Below are 20250 nucleotides of genomic sequence, written 5' to 3' on the forward strand. Positions count from 1 at the left end.
AATCACCGTATTCTATCTAAGTATATTGTGCACATTTATAGCAACATTAGTCATGCTGGCCAAAGCATAGAAACAACTCAACTGTTCGTCACTGAATGAAAGGAACAACAAAATAGATATGTACGTGTAGCACCTCAGTAAGAAGGGAAATGTGACATACACAACACGGAGAATTCTTGAAAGCAAATGTGAATATAAGCTAACTTAAAAAGTGGAGAGTGAGAAGATTATGGGGTTCTACTTTCAGAAGGTGCATAGAATAGCACTAACCATAGCGTAGGAAACAAGATGCCATTTCCAGGTTTGAGAGCAAAGGGAATGGAGACTTGCTTCAAGACGAACGTAAAGTTTCAGTTTAGATTAAAAAGCTTTGAAGGTAGATGGTCCACTCACAGTGAATTTGTCTTCACTAGTATAGTGGTGAGCTCTTACCACTATTATATATTATTATCATAGAGAAAACTGACAGGTAATTGGAGAATGTACTTTTGTTCAAATAGCCGTTAGGTTGTTTTAGTATGATAGTGTGTATTTCTTTTATGTGAGTGTTTTTTATCATCTTCATGTTTTTCTTTTTGTTTATTTTTAAATTTAGAGAAAATAAGTATTGCTCATTTTCAGAACCCACACAATTGGAAGATGCTCAAGTAACTGGTCCTGGGTGATTCAGTAATACAAAAACAAACAAAAGGAGGGTTTGAGTCTTATAAGTATTTGTTTATTTTGGATTCCCTGTCAGAATATTCTTGAGATTCTCTTTCCAACACAAATAAGACTGATTTCATGTTGTTCTAAATAGGATATTTTACCCACAGCACACTCACTTAAACACCCATGCTTGCTGCTGTGTCTTGAGGGGCTGTGGGTGTTGTACCGTGCACGCTGACTCTAACTTCATAGGCTGCAGGTTTCCTGCAGATTCTTACATTCAGCAAACATAAGGCTTTCCAATAGGTGATTCGTTTTCTCTGAGGCCCAGTTTCCTGGACTGTAAAACAGAGATAATGGCTTTTTGAGAAATGTAATAGGTGATTCAGGGAGTACATATGCTATTCTAGGAACTGAGTATTCACTAACAACCTCTATTAACAATCTTCTTGCCACATTGCAGTTAAAGTAAACCAAATCAGTGCTAGTATTCAGCAGTTACAGCCCAGTGAAAAATTATAGAAAATAAATTATTTTTAATTACTTTGTTGAGGGACTAAACAAACAACTGGGATTACATAGTCCCTGCTTACCAAACTCACAGAACGAGATAACTGTGCCTCGGGAAGCAGTTTTCCCCAATGTGGTAGACATTGTTAAGCACATTTTAATCAGGCAGAAAATTGCAGCATGTTTAATGAATTGCTTCAAAGTATTGTTGGAAATACTTCTTGTGGGAGCAGTACCTAATTTATTCCTCATCATTCATAAATCTAAATACATTTAAAAGTATCCTATCCTTTGCATAAAAAGTCTAATTTCTTTCAAATACTTTGTACGTGTTTGGAATAGAACTTCTAAAATTGAAAAGAAATTGAAAGGACATTATCTCTTAGGAAAAATAGAGAAAAGAATATTAAAATTAAAAAAATCGGGAAGAAAGACAAAACTAAGAAGAAAGATAAGAAGGAGGAAGGGAAAATGGGAAGAAAGGAGAGCATGAAAAAAGGAAGAAATTAAGGAGAAAAAGAAGTAGGGCAAGAACCAAAGGGAAATGGAGGAATGAAGAGGAGAAAGGCAGTGAATTAAAATAAATCATTTGAGCTACAATAATAAAGCAATACACATTGGTTTTGTTTTATTAATATATTGTCTGCAATTATTCAAGGCTAAACTTGAAAGAAAACTAGAAATACATTGTTAAAAGTTCCCCTAGAATATAAAGAAAAGGTTTTTAAGGTTAAAATTTATAAAATGTAACATATATATATATATATATATATATACATATACATATATATATATGTATATGTATATATTCTTTTTACCTGCTGTGCTCAGGCGGGGCATCATCTTTACTCCTAACATTCAATGTTTCTTTTTTTTGCATGTTAATTTTAACTAATTATCTTAGTGTCTCTTTTAGAAGAATGTGAACTAATCATCAGACACATTTAAATTGGATTGCCTAAGGTAATCATTTTCTGTATATTTCTGTTTCTATGACTGATATTGGCAGTAAGCACTAGGTCTTGATTTCCTTTTCATTCTATGATGTTTTTGTGAAAAGGCGCCTACAGGTATATTTCTAGTTGGTAAATGAATGGGACCACAGACTCCTGGGTATACTAGACACCTTCTGCAGCATGCACTTTGATTACTTAGTCTCTGTAGCAGCTTCTGAGCAGTTCTTTAGAGGGGGATGGCAGTGAAGTGCAGTTTAGAGGTGAGTGTCCTAAGGAAATCTTGCTGTCCATGAATGCCAGGAATGAGCTATAAGGAAAAATGGAAGGGGCCTTGCCTGGAATTTAAACAATGCTAGCTAACCGTAAAGGTTCCTTGACATTTTTTGCAAGACTGGAGGCAAAGCATGGTTCACTCAGGTTCTGAACCGAAGGTGAAAAGTGCAAACTGTAATCTATAAAGCACTTGCTTCTTGTAAGGTTAAGACGTTGATTACCACTGTGCATAAGAGACTTATTAAACTGGTCCAGAATCAAAGTTAATTATGCAGGTTTCAAAAGTTCATGGTGGCTTTTTTCTTTCTGTCCTGTCTTCTAAGTAGTGTAGCTAAGGCCCATGTGATTTGGGAAGTCTGTGCACCGAATTTTAAATAGCTTCGTACATAGGCTGTGCTCAGTGCAGGATGTCCAGGCCCACAGTGCTGTAGAGCAGAGCAGCGCCCACATGCATTTGACAGGTAAATGAATACACCTCAGTTCCCTCTAACTCTTGGAACAGTTTCTCCTTTATTACAAAAGTCAACTCCAAGGCTGGCTATTGTTTCCTTAATATTCTGTTGGTAAAATGCCACTTTGCAAAGCTTTCTTCATGAGTTCCAGAAAGTATTTGGCTCCAGACAACACAAAGGATCCTTGCAAGCATTTTTGGTTAGTTTTGATTGAATGCAGATTGCAGGATTGTTTTGCAAACCACATTACTCCTTCAAATGTTTCTTCAGTAGTAGCGTATTACTTTCTAATGGTAATCATTTGCATTTCCAGGACCCCGTTGGTCCCTGATGTTTTATAATGAGTTCACCCCGTCTTCATTGTGCTTTCCTCTGGGTTGCGAGAAGACTTGCGGCTCAGGGTCTTCACATGGTCACCTCAACAATTGGCTGCACAGGGTAAACGGGGAGCAGCTTCTGTAAACCACTGGCTTAGGCTCTTTAAAGTGTGACGTGCAAAACACAACCTTTCCCACGCTCACAGAAAGAACAGATCCTCCAAATGGGCCTCAACTGTATTTCGTTGATGTTGTAAGATTGTTTTTAACTCGCATGCTAGGATTCTAAGGCTTCTTATGTAATGCAAAAGGTAAACTGAAGGCTAAAGCAGTTCAGCGGGCTGTTTGGTCCCAAGCAGCACCCAGTTTTTCTTTTCATTGTCTGCCGCCCCCGCCCCCTCACGCTTCCTCTAGTCCTCTTCTGGTGGTCCACCAAGAGCAGATGTTTCTCCCACACAGTGGAAACATTCCCTAATGGATCTGGGCACTTCCCGGCTGTGCTCATATGGGAAAAGGAAAAGTTGGACGGCGAGAATGAATTTCTGGATTGGTCTAATTTCCTTTTGTGCCTTTTAAAAGTGCTGAAATAGAGGAGAAAATTAATTTAGACCCGTTCACCTTTCCCACACTGCTAGCCATGTAAGCCATTTGTAAAACAATTTTCCTTTTCAACGAGCAAAGAGCAAATAAGTAAATAAGTGAAGTCTTTAATGCAATCTTCCCGAAGGCCGAGGTAAAAATTTCACGTTAGATAAGTTCATGTAATTGTATATAAATTCTTTGGGTTTTTAATGAATTATTGTAAATTCCTCACTTATTTGGGAAATCAAATTATATGCCATTTATTCTACATAAAGCTTAAGCATTTCATCTAGAAATTGTCTAACATTTCTGTAAGAATTTAGTTTTTCCTGTTTGCACATTTTGTGGCGGTAGTATTTTGAAAACAATAACCTCCAACAACAGAAGAACACAGCTTTTCCTTTGGTCTGTCACCTCTCTGTAAAGCCATGCTACTCTTTCTTTGGTGACCTTTGGGTTTTAGACAATAGTATAAAACTATTTTCAGTTCAGAAATTAATGTGACAGTATGTACGGTTAAAAAAACAAAGTTTATAAAAGTTAATTTCTGGCTATTACAAATAAAACTGCTACAAACATGGTTGAGCAAATGTCCTTATTGTGTACTTGAGTCTCTTTTGGATATATGCCTAGGAGTGGTATGGCTGGATCTTGAGGAAGTGCTATTCCTAGTTGTCTGAGAAAGTGCCAGATTGATTTCCAGAGTGGTTGTACAATTTCATATTCCTACCAGCAGTGGAGGAGGGTTCCCCTTTCTCCACAACCTCTCCAGCATGTGTTGTCCCTTGAGTTTTTCATCTTGGCCATTCTGATGGATGTAAGGTGAAATCTCAGGGTCGTTTTGATTTGCATTTCCCTGATGGCTAATGACTTTGAGCATTTCTTTAAGTCTTTCTCTGCCATTAGTTATTCCTCTACAGAGAGTTCTCTGTTTAGCTCTGTCCCCACCACCCCCTTTTTTTAAATTGGATTCCTTGGTTTGTTGCTTTTCAACTTCTTTAGTTCTTTATATATACTGGATATTGGCCCTCTGTCAGATAAAGGGTTGGTGAAGATTCTTTCCCAATCTGTAGGCAGTCGTTTTGTTTTGATGACAGTGTCCTTTGCTTTACAGAAGATTTTCAGTTTCATGAGGTCCCATTTATTGATTGTTGCTCTTAGAGCCTGTGCTGTTGGTGTTCTGTTCAGGAAGTTGTTCCTTGTACCAATGAGTTCTAGGGTTTTTCTCAACCATGTTTGTAGCAGTTTTATTTGTAATAGCCAGAAGCTAGAAACAGCCCAGATGCCCCTCAACTGAAGAATGGATGCAGAAATTGTGGTACATCTACACAATGGAGTATTACTCTGCAATGAAAAATAAGGAAATCATGAAATTTGCAGGTAAATGGTGGGAACTGGAAAAGATCATCCTGAGTGAGCTGTCCCAGAAGCAGAAAGACACATGGTATATACTCACTCATATAGACATATAACATAGGATAAACCTACTAAAATCTGTACATCTAAAGAAACTAATCAAGAGAGAGGACCCTGACTAAAACGCTCAATTCCCATCCCGAAAGGCAAAGAGGATGGACATCAGAAGAAGAAAACATGAAACAACCTAGGAACCTGCCACAGAGGGCCTCTGAAAGCCTCTGCCCTGCAGACTATCAAAGCAGACGCTGAGACTTAAGGCCAACTGTTGGGCAGAGTGCATGGAATCTTATGTAAGAAGTGGGAAATAGTAAGATCTGGAGAGGACAGAAACCCCACAAGGAGAGCAACAGAACCAGAATATTTGAACACAGGGTCTTCCCAGAGACTCATACTCCAACCAAGTACCAGGCATGGAGATAACCTAGAACCCCTGCACAGATGTAGTCAATGGCAGTTTAGTGTCCAAGTAGGTTACATAGTAATGGGAAGAGGGACTGCCTCAGACATAATCTGATTGGCCTGCTCTTTGATAACCTCCCCCTGAGGTGAGAGCAGCCTTACCAGTCCACAGAAGATGTCAATGCAGCCACTCCTGATTGATCTGATAGACTAAGATCAGAAGGAAGAAGAGGAGGATCTCTCCTATGAGTGGACTTGGGGAGAGGCATGTGTGAAGAAGAGTGAGGGAAGGTAGGATTAGTAGGGGAGGAGGGGAGTTTATGGGGGATACAAAGTGAATAAAGTGTAATTAATAAAATAAAATTAAATTAAAAAAATTAATTTCTTCCATTCTTAGAAACTTCCATTCTCCCAATTTGGGTGAAACTTTGAGGGGAAGGAAGATTGAGGGAAGGCAGTTTGGGAAAGAAAGTTGGGGGTCTAAAGTTGTTGGAAGAGCTAGAGAAAGCCTGCAGTGCTTGTGTGTTAAGGGCTTGGCTTTGGCTTGCCTTTGCTCTGTAAGCTCTACCTCTTTTGAAGCAGGGAGGAAGACTCAAGAGCAGGTTGATTGGGCACTTCAAAGGCCATATGACATTGACCTAACCTTGGCCTGGCAGTGATTAAAACAAAGGGCCTATTAGGACCTCTTGTTCCTTTTCCCTATCTGTAGCACCTCCACTGTCAACATTTCCCCTCTCCAACACACACACACTTAGTGTGGGTTCTCAGACTGGTTATCAGGCCTCCTGAGAGAGGTCTGAATGAAACCAGTGGCCACAAGGATAGCAGATAGGACAATCAGAAGTCTATTAAGGTAGATAAACTTCAGAGAATGTGGCCCATTTACACAATGGAATACTACTCTGCAATCAAAAACAAGGAAATCATGAAATTCTTAGGCAAATAGCTGGAACTAGAAAAGATCATTCTGAGTGAGGCAACCCAGAAGCAGGTATTACACCTAGAAGCAGATATTTGACATGTAACACAAGATAAACATACTAAAATCTATACTCTTAAATAAGCTAAACAAAAAAGAAGACCCTAGGGAATAAGCTGACAGGATAGACATCAGAAGTAGGAGAAGACAGGAAACAGAAAAGGAGCCTTCCACAGGGGTCTCTGAAAGACTCTATCCACCAATGGATCAAAGCAGATGCTGAGACTCATTGCCAAACTTTGGGCAGAGTGCAGGGAATCTTATGAAAGAAGAGGGAGATAGAAAGACCTGTAGGGAACAGGAGCTCCACAAGGAGACCAACAGAGCCAGAAAACCTGGCTCCAGGGGCCCCTCCAGACACTGATACTCCAACCAAAGACCATGCATGATGAGGACCTAGACCGCTTGCTCAGATGAAGCCCATAGGCTGCTCAGTTTCCAAGTGGTTACTCTAGTAATGGGAACAGGGACTGTCTAGAACATGAACTCAGTGTCTGGCTCTTTGATCACATCTCCCTGGGGGGTGTAGTCTTGCCTTGCCACAGAGGAAAATGATGCAGCCAGTCTTGATGAGACCTGATAGGCTAGGGTCAGATAGAATGGGAAGAGGACTGCCCCTATCAGTGGACTGGGAGAGGGGTGTGGGAGGAGAAGAGAGAGGGAGGGTGATATTGAGAGGAGATTAGGAAGGGGGCTACAGCTGGGATACAAAGTGAATACATTGTAATAAATACTAATAAGTAAATAAATCAAAGAAAGATTAGGTCTACAGGGTTTGAAAAGGAAATGACCAACTACTGTGACCATGGACAACAGCACATCACCACTCTCTCTACAGAAATCCTTTCTCTTGTTTCTGTCTTGGACTTCTGTGGAAGTAATCAAGAATCTTAGTACTCATTGCGGATAATTTCTGTTCCTTGTGCCTTTCTGGTGACTTTCTATAATCCTTCTTTCAATTTAGGATTATCTGGGAATTATTATCTTAAGCATCAGCCAAGACAGAGACAGTTTCAGTTTTTTTCCTGGGTTATGGAAAGTGTTTTGAACAAAGAGAGCATTAATATTTATTAATCTTGTGTCATATGACAGCATTATAGAAGATATTGGGGAAAATAATTCAAGAAAATAATCGGGTTTTGGTCTCAGAAACTCTTTGTGAGCAAAACAGAAAAAGCCCACACAAAACACAAACAAATCCAATGCATGTAGCTTTACAACAGAAGAGAAAAACAAAATTAAAAAAAATAAAGGGAAACTCTCTTTGGAAAGTGTGTGTGTGTGTGTGTGTGTGTGTGTGTGTGTGTGTGTAAAATTGCAGTGAGTAAAAACATCTTTCAGATTTCATTCGGTTAAAACTTTTGTCAAGGAACAAAATGGATAAATCATTTTCAAACCTGAAAATATTTCTTAATAGATGTTGGCAACAACACCCGTCTGAAAATGACTTAGAAAAAGAGGCTTCATTTTATAAAGGTTTCAAAGCCTCCCTTCCATTAGTGATTTGGACAAAGCAGGTATTATCGACATCACTGTTGGATGAAGGGCAGTCAACAATTGTGCATGGGTAATGTCTCCCTGTCAGTAGCAGCTCCCCACTTCTCTTCTCCTATTCCACCCAGGGCCTTGGGCCCATGCAAAATTAAGGGCATAAATTTCAATTATCAAGATATTCAGCCTAAGCCCTTTTTATAGATAATCTTGGCCTCTCACATGTCCTAGCACAGAGAGCCATAATTGCTAGCAAAAATTGTTTCCCAGTCCATTTGATGCCAATAGATTATGTTTCTGAAACCATATTTTCAGAAAGATGTTGTTTACCTCTCATACTTAATGGAAGAATAAAAATGTGAATATTTCCTGATAGAGTAAGCACTTTCCTTCTGTGTCCTAAGACCTTCCCTGCTGCTCTGTGGTGCTTCTTACAACCATATGAGGCAGATGACCTGAATTTCCTGAGTTGTTTGTGAAGCCTGTGTTCTTAAGCTTTGCAAATGCTGCATAGGAACGGGGCTGCTGTTTATTCATTTTTAATAGTGGAGGAAGTGGTCATTGAAGAAATCTCTGAGCTTTTCCACTCCACAAAAGGATAAAAGAACAGTATACACCACCAGTAAGTAAAGATGTGAGGGCTAAATGAACACATGGAAAGAAACGCAGAACAAACTTTTATTTATTTTCATAATCTATTTATTTATTTATTTATTTTTACAATTTATTCATTTTAAATCTGGATTGTAGCCCCTTCCCTCATCTCCTCCAGGTCTCAACCTTCCTTCTTCTTCCTCCCTTTCCTCTTCGCTTAGTCTGTGGAAAGGGGGCGTCCTCCCCTCCTGCCCATGTGCCCCTCACTTATCAAGTCTCAGGACTGCATGCATCCTCTTCATCTGTGGCCTGGTACTTAACCTCACCATAGTACGTGGGACAGACTGTGAAAGGTGCAAAGGGCGGAATAAGGTGCACAGAGCGTAGGAAGCACAGCAGAGGTGAGAAGAGATGGAGTGTGCTCAAGTGCTGTGGCAGTAATGATGGCTGATATTAGAAGAGGATGCTTGTCTAAAAAGAATAAAGTTTGTGGATGGTGCTAAGGTTTTGAAATAGGGGAAGGAAATTAAGAACATTTGCATTTTCATTTTCTGGTTCTTTTATCTTTTCTTTTTTCTAATCTTGATTTAAAAAAATCTATTTTTTTCTAATCTATAACTGTTTATAATGAGTAATTACAAACGTCACTAACTCATTACTGATAAAACAAATTATAAAAAGTCTGGATTTGTGTGTGTGTGTGTGTGTGTGTGTGTGTGTGTGCGTGCGCGCGCATGTGTGTGGTGTATTCACATCTTATCTCTATGGGTGTGCTCATCCAAATGGAATCACAGGCACAAGGAAGCCAGAAGTCTATGCTGGGAGCCTCCCTCAGTCCATGTTCGTTTTGGAGACAATTCTCACAAATCTCAGAGCTTGCCAACTTAACCAGACTGGCTGATGAGCAAGCCCCAGGAATCCTCTGTGGTCGCTGACCTCTGGTACTGGGATTACAGACAGATACTGCATGTACTCTGCTGTAACATGGATGCAGGGAATCAAACTAGGTATGTATGACTGCATGACAAGCACTTTAACAACTGAGACATCTCTCTAGACTGCTAAATGTGATTTCTTTAAGTTACACGCTGAAAGCGATTTGGATGAATTACTCACTGCAGAGCCAGAACTACAAAAGGCCATGGATATGATTCATCCAGGGTTCCCATATTTTCTCCAATGAAGATCTTAAGATGAACAGTCAGCCTTGAATATGAGGATATGTGATCATTATTTCTCTGCTATTTTCTATGTTTAGAGTCAAAAGGAAGTAGCTACAGTAGCAAGGGAAGTTAAGTAGCACCTTACATTCACTTTCCTTAACCAAGAGAAACCCATTTTGGAAAAAGTGAGTCATTTGCTATGTATGTGTTCCATACAATTGTATGTGTTACAATAAAAAAAAATACTTGGAGAAAAGATTATTCAAAATCATTTGAAAGTGGCATCAGGTGTTTTGTTGAAAATATTGAACAAAATTACACAGTTATAAATATATGTAAAGGATATTGTTGTTACCAAGCAGGAAAGAAAATTTTGTATCAGGCTCAATGGAACATGATTTCTTATTAAATATCTGGGCCTGAATGAACCCTTTTCCCCTCAAAGGCAAGGATTCATAGATGTTAAGGTGTAAATAATTCTATGTGGCACTTTTGATTTAGACAGATACAGGAGACTTCAGTTCTCTTAAGTGGGTGTGTGAGTTGTGGTCTCAGAATCTACATTAAAAGGCAGAGAAACCTTAGCCTCCAAACCAAAGACCACCAATCCAGTCTTACATCATTCTGTAATCTCAGCATCAAATTACACATGACATAATTCATCTATCTTATCATTAAGACACAAAACCGAGTCTTAAGCAAATGGAGTGGAATACATAAAGTTGATCTATATTCAAAAACATATTATTAGAGAAAGTGTATGTGTATGTGTGGGAGAGAGAGAGAGAGAGAGAGAGAGAGAGAGAGAGCGCACATGGGCATACATATGACCTGTGTGTGAAGGTGACAGGACAACTTTGAAGACTAACTTCTCATTTCCCAATGTGGAATTGCACATCAGGCTTGCACAGCAAATGCTTTTACACACTGAGGTGTCTTGCCAGGTCTAGATCAAATTTTGTTAGTAAAAGTTGTAAAATAGTTCTTGTATTATCAAATTGGTATCTTCGGGATATAAGAAAACCTATGTGCTGAGGCGCATGTCAAGATCTTCAAATTAGATGGGCATATCAGTGCTGAAGACTATGGAAGAATGCTATAGATAATAATCATTTAAACTGACAACCAAACAGTTGCTCTCATAATCCATGTATACAAAAAGTACATTTATTTAACTAAAAATCTGTGGATTGCTAGACTTATAGAACAATTTGCTCAAAGCTTTTGCAGAACATTTTTTCCAGGTATAAAAATATATAATCATATGGTCAAAACAATGTTAAGAAAATGCCCACACTGATTAGAATATTTAAATTATGGTGATGCTGACCTTATCATGAAAAACATAGCTAATGAATAGATTTTTTGTTCTAGTTTATCTATTATAAGAAGTAAATAATGAGCCATCCAAATAGTTAGAGATTTTATGCTTTCTTCCATTTATGACAAATTCAAACATGTAGAAAATGTGCCAAGTAATTTGCCTCTAACATCTTGTTAGAGCTTAAAAAAAAAATCCAGCTGCTAAAATTTTCTGGGCTTTGAGTTGTTTGTTGCTTTTCAGTATCTAATGTATTTTTATCCATTTAAAATAGCATATATCTGTATATTCTATATATAATACATAGAATATATAGAATCTCCCTATATATAATGTATATATAGAATATATATATAAAATATACATATACATGCAATCCTAAATCTTTCTTCTATTATTATTATAAAAGAAGTTATTCATTTTGTATCCCAGTTGTAGCCCCCTCCCCTCCCTCATCTCCTCCTGGTCCCACCCTTTTCCTCCCCTATCCTTCTTCCTTAGTCCAGTAATAGGGGAAGTCCTCCTCCCCTACTGTCTGACCCTTGCCTATCAGGTCCCATCAGGACTGCCTGAATCCTCGTCCTTTGTGAGACTGATGAATCAAACAAAGACAATATGTAGAGAGAACCTAGACCCCCTTCTCAGATGTAGACAGCTCTGTCTCCATGTGGGGACCCTAGTAAGGGAAAGAGGAAACAGTCTCTGACATGAACTCTGTTGCCTGCTCTTTGATCACTCCTCCATGGTTGGGTGGCCTAGCAAGACCTAAGTCTTATGTCACTGATATGGTCAGTGTTTTCTTATTTGCATAGGTATAAATTTCCAGAATTCTTGTTTGATTTTTGCATTCAATTTGTAAAAATCAGCTGCAGCTTTGACACCTTACAGGTAGTTTAGCAGCCTCTAAATAAACATATCCCACTACTGATGGAAAATATAAGTTCATTTTTTATGCTATGTATCACTTAGTGACTGAGCACCTATTTAGCTTGTGCAAAGCTAAGCAACAATCTTCAGCACCAAAGATTCTCTAAAACCTCACATACTTCTCAGTTTGAAGTCTGACAGAAAATATGCTGTCTCTTTTTGTTGACCATCGTTTTAACAAACATCTCTCTAGAGAATTATCCTGTGATGAACATATCTCTCTGAATACTAACAACCACACATCTAACAATGTATATGTCAGTCGGTTTTGGTTAAGAAAGGAAACTGTTTTCCACCATACTGTTATCCGTCAGAATTTGTATTCATCCCACCAGCAACAGAATGCTTTTATGGTCTCTATTAAACTTTGATTGACACAGTAGTGCTAGATGGGCCACATTTGATGTGATGATAAATGGCTCTGGTTCAGTGGTTAATTGATTGTTTATTTGTGACATTGTGTGTGACCAGCTGGGTATTCTTTAATTGATTCTACATCCTTCAGCTTCAGGAGCCAAGACTTTGATCACTATTGCTTTACTTTCTCTCTGCGTACAAGGAGAATGTAATGGTTAAGTGAAGAGAACCTAGAACCTAGAAGAGTCTTTTAATCTGAATAAAAAGATATTTCTGCATGCCATGTGCCTCCTGCAATTGCTTGTGCTAAATTATTGTCTTTTTTTGTAATACAACTAGTTTTTTTTATTTTTATTTTTTTCACAATTCAAACCCCACAATTTATTGTATACAGCTTAATTTTGAAAAATTGTTTGTTATAATTTTAAAAGTATCAATACATTAAACGGTGCTGTGATGGTGAAGAAAAAAAAAGAGCACCGACTTTTGAAGCACATGTAACACTTCTTGGCTCATCTATTTATTTCTGTTTCTTGTAAACACAGATATCATTAACCCTTCCTCATACTGCAAATCATACTGATTGATAAACACCCATGCAAGCTACATATTTAGCTCAAAATTTTAAGAAAAGTTCAACACTTAGTTTAATACAGATGCTTTTATAATTTTGAGAGAGCCTCCAATGAAAATTGGTATCCAATTCATTTTTTCCCTCTTATAGGGTATTGCAAATGCCAGTGATATCTGTGAAAGTGTCAACTGGCTGCCAGGTGGCACTGTTGAAGTTATTGCGATAGCTTCTACCTAGCAAGAATTAGCAATGTTTCCACACTGATAGTCACAGCACTCATTTGTTTTTCCCTGTGAGTTAAAATTCATTCTGAGCACTAAGTCTGAATAAAAAATGCTAGATGCATTTTGACTAGAATGAATAGAAAATAAGTGGAAACCGTTATGCAGGAAAATCTTTTATATTTGAGATTGAGTTAAAGGGAGAACATTTTCCCTGTTTATGAATTTCTCACATTACTACAAGAGGTCCTGCCAGAAACTGGAACTATTAAATAGTGTTTACAAAACCTAAAGCAGAATGTTCTTAGTATTTTTATCAATGACACTTAATAAAAATGAAGAATACAGACAGAAGAAGCAGGAGCTATAGACACATTTCTCAACCATGTGCCCTTCTCTGTCCCACAGCTTGCCACTCCTCATCTTCCTGAAACTTCCCCTACTATTAAACTCTCAGGATTAATTTCTTAAAAAGCCCATGCAAAATAGTCCCATGTTAAAATGTGTATAATATCTAATTACTTATGATGGTATTCAATGGTGCCTTTTCTTTGTCCTTCTTAAACATCCATGCTTACTTAATCACCATCACCTACTTATCATAGTTAAGATCTTTATTTAATCAGAAATACTACCTTATACCATAACACTAAATATTGAACAAGGTTTTTCTTCCATTCTGCTTTGCTGGGAATAGAATGTAGCACCTTGCACATTCTTAGAAGACAAGTGCTCTTCCTCACTACATTTTAGCCTGGTTATACAAAAGGCCAAGACTTGATCACGAGGATAGCTTAGAGGTACATTGCTCTGAAACATAATGAAGGACTGTTACATGAATGTTTCCATCATGCATTTACATTTCTAGAAAGTTCTACAGAAGGAATAGAGATGTAACACAGTGACAGAGCACTGTCCTTGAATGAGGCAGTCCCAGAGTTTCATCCCTGGTGTTTAAAAATAAAGGAAGACACAGATAATTATTGTGTAAAAATATATGCCATGATTCTCTTGTGTATTTGTAAATAATGAAATATATAGTGGTTGTAACTTTGTGTTTTCAATAGTAAGATGCCAAAATATATCCAAAGAATGTGCTTATAACCATGGTTCTTGGCGCTAACATTAGTTGGACTGAATGAACTATTTCCCAGCTCCCAACCGTTAGAGACTCTTTCTGTCTTCCTATTTGCCCACTCTAATGCTTCTTCTCTCTTTCTCTTTAGAAAACAAGCAAACAGAAGTCCAAGCAAATCAGAAAAAAATAATTTCAAAGGCATATTCACAAAAATATAAAAACGAAAGATCAAGCCAAAGATCAGCAAAACAAAAATGCTCCAACACAGCAATCTAAGACAAAAACTTTACAATAATACTATTGAATTCATTTTGTATTGGCCATATACTGCTAAGCATTGTAACATACTCAGTGAGACTCCATTGAAGACCATTATTATTTTTTCATTGCAAACAGATCCAAATTAGAGTTAGTGTACATGTTAAGAATGAAGGAGCATGTCTAGGTCCCCCTTTCAGCACTGGGAACCCATCTGGCTTAAGGCTGTTCAGGCTTCATGCATGCTGCCACAGACTCTGTCATTTCATATGTGTATCATTCCTATTGTACTTGGAAAACACTGCTTCCTTGGAATCATCTCCTCTAGCTCTTACGATCAATATTTCTGCCTCCCCTGAGCTCCGAAGGGAGAGATTTGATGAAGACATAACATTCAGGACTGAGTTCCCCAAAGTCTCTCACTGACTGGACATTGTACAGAAGTGGGTTTCTATGTTAATTCTCATGTGCTGTAGGAGGAAGCCTTTCTGATGATGGCCTAGTAGGCACTGATCTATGGGTATAGCAGAATGTCCATAGGAGTCTTTATTTCAACCTCCCTTCCATCAGCAAAGCAGTAGTATTTAGTCTTCTCCCAGGCCCATTGCCTATGTAAGCTCAAGTTTTGGCCATCTGAGCAGTGCCCGGGATAGGTTTCATCTCCTGGAGTAGGGCTTAAATTAGAGAGTGGTTAGTTACTAGCACAATGGAAAATGATTTTCTTTTGAGAGTAACCTTTTCTGAGTTTCTCTTTTGTAAGAAAAGAGGCTAATTCGATTGAAAATAAGGGAGAACAGAATGAGATTTGGAAAACTAGGCTCTCATCACAGGTAGACTGTCATCAGTCTTTCTTCCCAGGCAAGCTTAGGTGAAGCCTTTGCTCCCTTCAAGTTGCTGATAACCATGACATGAAAAATACTTCAAGATTCTGGAAGACAAGGTGTTCTGTGTCTTTCATCTTATATGGGGGTTAGAGGAAATAGGGAATAGAAAAAAGAAAAGGAACTTGGATTCTGGTTCCCACTGTTTTCCTTAGTAGATTGGATCACTTTAAAACAAAATGCATGCTGGATTTTTCAGGAATGCCTTTCAGCATTTTCATTTTAGTAGATTCCTTGCTGAATAGTTAAATAGTATGTTAAAAGAGACTGATATTTTGAAAACTAATGAACAGTAATGTAATCTAGGAATGCCAATATAAAGAGAGCTAGTGGCTAGTTGAACCTCTGAATACAATTACAGAATCACATTGTTCAGTCTCATGGCCATGTGAAGATTAAGTGAGCTTCAACAAATATGATTATAAGTTAACTAATGGCAGAAAAATAAATGGAAAAACCTAGCAAAAAATACAGACAAAGAAAAACGATGGATTCCCTTTTGTCTATGATGAGCACATCACTAGAACTAGTACATTACCAGTTGTCCTTGTTTTATTTTTGTGTCAACTTGATGCAGGCCATGGTCATCTGCATAGAAGAGCTTCAGTTAAGAATGTCTCTAGTAGACTATCTGTAGGCAGGTCTGTGGCATTTTCATGATTGAAACTTGATGTAGTAAGGTGTGGTCCACTTCGGGCAGTACTCCCAATTGGCAGCCTATGTTCTGTTGTAAAAGAAAGCAGGGTAAATAAGCCATGAGGAAGAAGCCAGTAAACAGCAGTGGTCCACGTCTCTCCTTAGGCTCCAACTTTGTCTTCCCACACTAATGGACTGTTGCCTAGAAGTGTTGCCTAGAAATAAAGCCTTTTCTTCCCAAATTGGTTTTGGTTATGGCATTTAACACAGGAATAGAACAGGACACAATCTTACAATGTTTACAAGTCCAGGACACATAACTATTACACAAAAAATTCTCTTTCCATTTTTTTAAGTGGTAGCATTAAGTTTAAGAGTAATGACATACACTGCACATGAACTTATGAGCCTATAATTCTTGACTTTTGTTCTGAATATCTTACAGCAGAAAATAAAGAAATGTCACAGTCTTTGATGTTAAAATTAAAAGAATTAAGAAAATAAATGACCACCCACTGTGTTCCAAGGTGGCCTTGGGGTGGCAATTTAACCTCCCTAAGATTTCTGCAAAATGGTTTGACAACGGCTGATTCTGCAATTATTTAGAGGTTTCATTAAACATCTCTCATAGAGTTCTACTCTATACACAAATATTCATTGTAGGCTTAGATTTTTCACCAAACCTACTTTATTTAGGGTTCTTAAACACTGTTGTTACCTCCCTTCTAACCCCCCAATGTTAGGTAGGAGATTAGTAGGGAAAAGGCCTGTAGAACTCTTTTATCTACTACTTGCTGATTAAGGTCAATGGATCTTTAGGTGATTACAAAACTCAGCCATCAGGATACCAACCATCCAGTATGAAGGCCAACACCAAGCAGCTACAGGATTCTGAAGATCGGGACAAATCAGTGAAAGCCACAAGACTCAGTTGGATTGCCCTGAGAAGTTCTCTGGAACATTTCTTTCTGTGAAGTCAGCTGTGCTGTTAAAGCACAAAGAGTCAGCACAGTGATATCGATACAAAAAGTGATGTTTCACTTTGTGTGAGCCTCTATGTATGTCCTCTCCTCAGAGTTCAATCACAGATGTTCTCAGCTAGACAAAGCATGCCCCTTGCATGTGAGAACTCTCAGCAAAATATCACATGACAAAACTGAATCTTCAAAGAAACTAGAAACTTCCACTTAAACCCATTTTGGTTCTTTTGGTAGATAAACAGGACTGAGTGTCCCTGTGATTATTGCAACGGCAGAGTGCACATCTCCATAAAAAATGGGCAATTGATGAATCCTACTTTTAGTGTTATTCTCTGTAGGGAGAGAAGTAGGGACAATTAAAGTCCTTCCAGTCAAAAGCCTGCATAAATTACATGGATCACTCAAGATCAATTTACAGTATTCCTAAGAGTTGCCTGATCTGTCATCATGCCTTAGTGCTCGCCAGACAAAATCAGACTGGAAAATTAGAAAGGTGACGGTGAATAAAAGTTCTATCTCACGCACAGAAGACCTAGGCACATCTATCTATGAACCACATCCATAGTTAAAGGCTTGGAATTTGTGACTTCAAAATACCTTTATTTCTAGAAGGAAAATGGTCTAACTCATAGTGAGTTAGATTAAAAAAAATCTTAATGTAGAAAAAGAAAAGCAACACTTTTGAATTTGTTCAAAGAAAACTGAGTTGCACATGAAATATTTTCATTATTAAACTTATTTTAAACTACCTATGTATATTCATGTGTATTCTCTCTTGCTCTCTCACTCTCTCTCTGTCTCTCTGACTCATTCTCTCTGTGTCTCTCCCTCTGTGTATCTGTCTGTCTTTCCTTTCTCTCTTTCCCCATCATAAAAGTATTCTAGCTTGCTGAATAAATATTTGAGATTCAATCAAAATGCTGTTTTCTTTCCATTATTGAATGATGTGACCCATAGCCTAGCATTCCTTGGGAACACATAGCATCCATCTCTAGAATCTTAAAGACACATTAATAATTTCCAGCCAGCAGAGGGCTCTCTGCTGTAAGGTAGTTCTACCTAACCTGGGAAGGCCAGCAATGTTAGGCACTGAAGTAGGGTTTAATATTTGCTATGGACTTCAGAATTTGTTTGAATCCTGTGTTCAATTATAAAATATAAAAACGTGACTGGATAAAAGCTAAAGCCAGTTCTGATGCTTGAGATATAAATATGAATATTTCCGTCATTCACACTTGTCCTTCTTCTGCTGTCCCGGCTTGAAGGGAAGATGTTTCAGGCCTGTCTTGGGAATGCTCAGACACCTGCAGCCTGATGTTTCTTTCTTCCAGTCTTAAGTAACATACCTAAAAAAGGAGGCTAAGGAACTAGGTAGTCTCCTTAATTCAGTGATGCATGCAAGTAGAGAGTAATGGAAGTCATTAATTTGACCTATATGGTTAAAACTGTCACTTGAAATTGCCTAATTGCAGTAAAGGAAGAATTCTTAATTTTCAAACCTTTTGTGAGCTCCGTTCTTATCTCCATCTCTCCGAATGGAACATATAACAGACTTTTAATGTCTTAATAAGCAGTGTATGCGTGTCACCTTTGTCATTTCCACTCAGGAAGTTTTATTAACATTATTATGATAATTTGAAGTAGCATGAATTATGTTGTACTTCTTCAGCTGTTGAAACAAGTTGACCCAACATTTTAGAAGTATGTAATATAAATTAACATGAACAAACAAATTCTGTCCAATCCTTGTTATTTTTATGTCATTGATTTTTTTAAACATAATATGGCAGTACAGATGACTAATTTGCAGAGGCAAATGCAGGCTCACATAGACAACAATACATTTCAAAGACTACAGAGATGTTTCTAAGCGTACTTTTAACAAATATTAAGGCAAAAGGTTCTCAGACCAAGCATGACAAATATAATTTTCATTCTTTTAAAGAATTTTAGCCCATTTTCTCCCAGAGTCATTGCCGCAGAGGAGACAAGTCAATACAGCCACAATGTAAATGAATTATTTGATTTTCAGTGAGAGCAAAAATAATATAATTCATTTCAATTTTAACAAAAGAAGAAATGTGAAAAGCATAGGTAAAGAAGTTCTTTCATTTCATTAACCAAGTAGCTCTTGCAGGCATCTGTAAGGTTAAGATCTTTCTCTGTGATATCCCACGGACAGCTGACAGGACCAAGAGATCTGGGCGCACTAGGGCTTTTTCCAGGAGACAGAGGTGAGCTGTTTCATGCTTCGTACTCCCCAGAAAGCAATGCAGACAGAAAAGAAAATCTGAAGAAAGAAAACAACAACAAAATGAGTCAAAACTTTAGTTCCAGTGAGTTAAATTCTTTTCCTAGAAGAAAACAAACAAATTTTACACAGCTGAATGGCTTAGACAAAATTCTCAAGTTGTTCGACGGTAGAACTTAGTCAACTTAGTACAAGGCTTGCAGTGTAGACAGGAACGGGAATGAGGAGCATCTCTGTGTTGCGGTTGTTACATCTACATGTACGTGTTTTTTAAAGATATGGACGATATAAGTGCTATACTGAACAAAAGAGGACACTTTTCTTCTACATTTGTGGATACCAAATGCTATGAGTTCTGTGTTAAAGGATGTCATTGCTCCATAGTTTAAGGAGGCTTAGGAACAGGAGAAGTGAAAACGCTGGTGAAGAATCATTTTCCCCTGAGATGATATACTCTAGCCAACCACGTATTCCATCCAGGGGCAATGAAATTCACAAAACTGCGGCTAACTTGCTTCCCCCGTATCTTGACCTTACTGTAGCTCAAAATTCTCTCCAAAACTAAATATATACTTAAATTATAAAAAAAATCAGCCTTTTGAGTACCTTGGGTTTAATTTCTTGGCTTTTGGGTAACACCAGATTCTTACAACAAATCACCAAAAATCAAACACATGCTATTCTGTTTTGTAGTGAATTTAGCAATATGGTGCATACAGACATTCCCAGCAAGAATAATGATGGTGGTATTTTCCATTCTTCGTACTCTAAGTGCTATCACCCATTCTGCATCTGTCTACGAACTGGATTTAGTTTTTGTGCCTTCAGTTCTCTCCTGTGTGAACTCTTCTCTTTCTTTTTGTTAAGCCCGAGGACTTCTTTTCTAGATCTCCATTTTAGGAGAGTATTGGACTGATGATAAAAAAGAAATGGTTTAAATTTTTATAGCAAGTTTGTAATAAGCCAGACTTGTTATATAGCTA

At 37.9% G+C, this 20250-nt stretch overlaps 1 protein-coding gene across 3 annotated transcripts in view; it reads right to left on the reverse strand.

Moving 5' to 3' along the window:
* Nucleotides 1-18749: 18749 nt before the first annotated feature.
* Nucleotides 18750-20250, reverse strand: part of Agmo (alkylglycerol monooxygenase) — a 323619-nt gene continuing 322118 nt past the window's right edge. For 2 of the 3 annotated variants that reach the window (XM_055625389.1, XM_055625375.1), the window contains one exon: nt 18750-19306. In XM_055625389.1, coding sequence (XP_055481364.1) covers nt 19226-19306 — 81 coding nt within the window. In that variant the 3' untranslated portion in view covers nt 18750-19225. The remainder of the gene's footprint in view (nt 19307-20250) is intronic. The other variant, XR_008722211.1, reaches the window with a different exon arrangement.

Source organism: Psammomys obesus, unplaced genomic scaffold (assembly GCF_907164565.1).
Source record: "Psammomys obesus unplaced genomic scaffold, mPsaObe1.curated_primary_1811, whole genome shotgun sequence".
Taxonomy (NCBI): domain Eukaryota; kingdom Metazoa; phylum Chordata; class Mammalia; order Rodentia; family Muridae; genus Psammomys; species Psammomys obesus.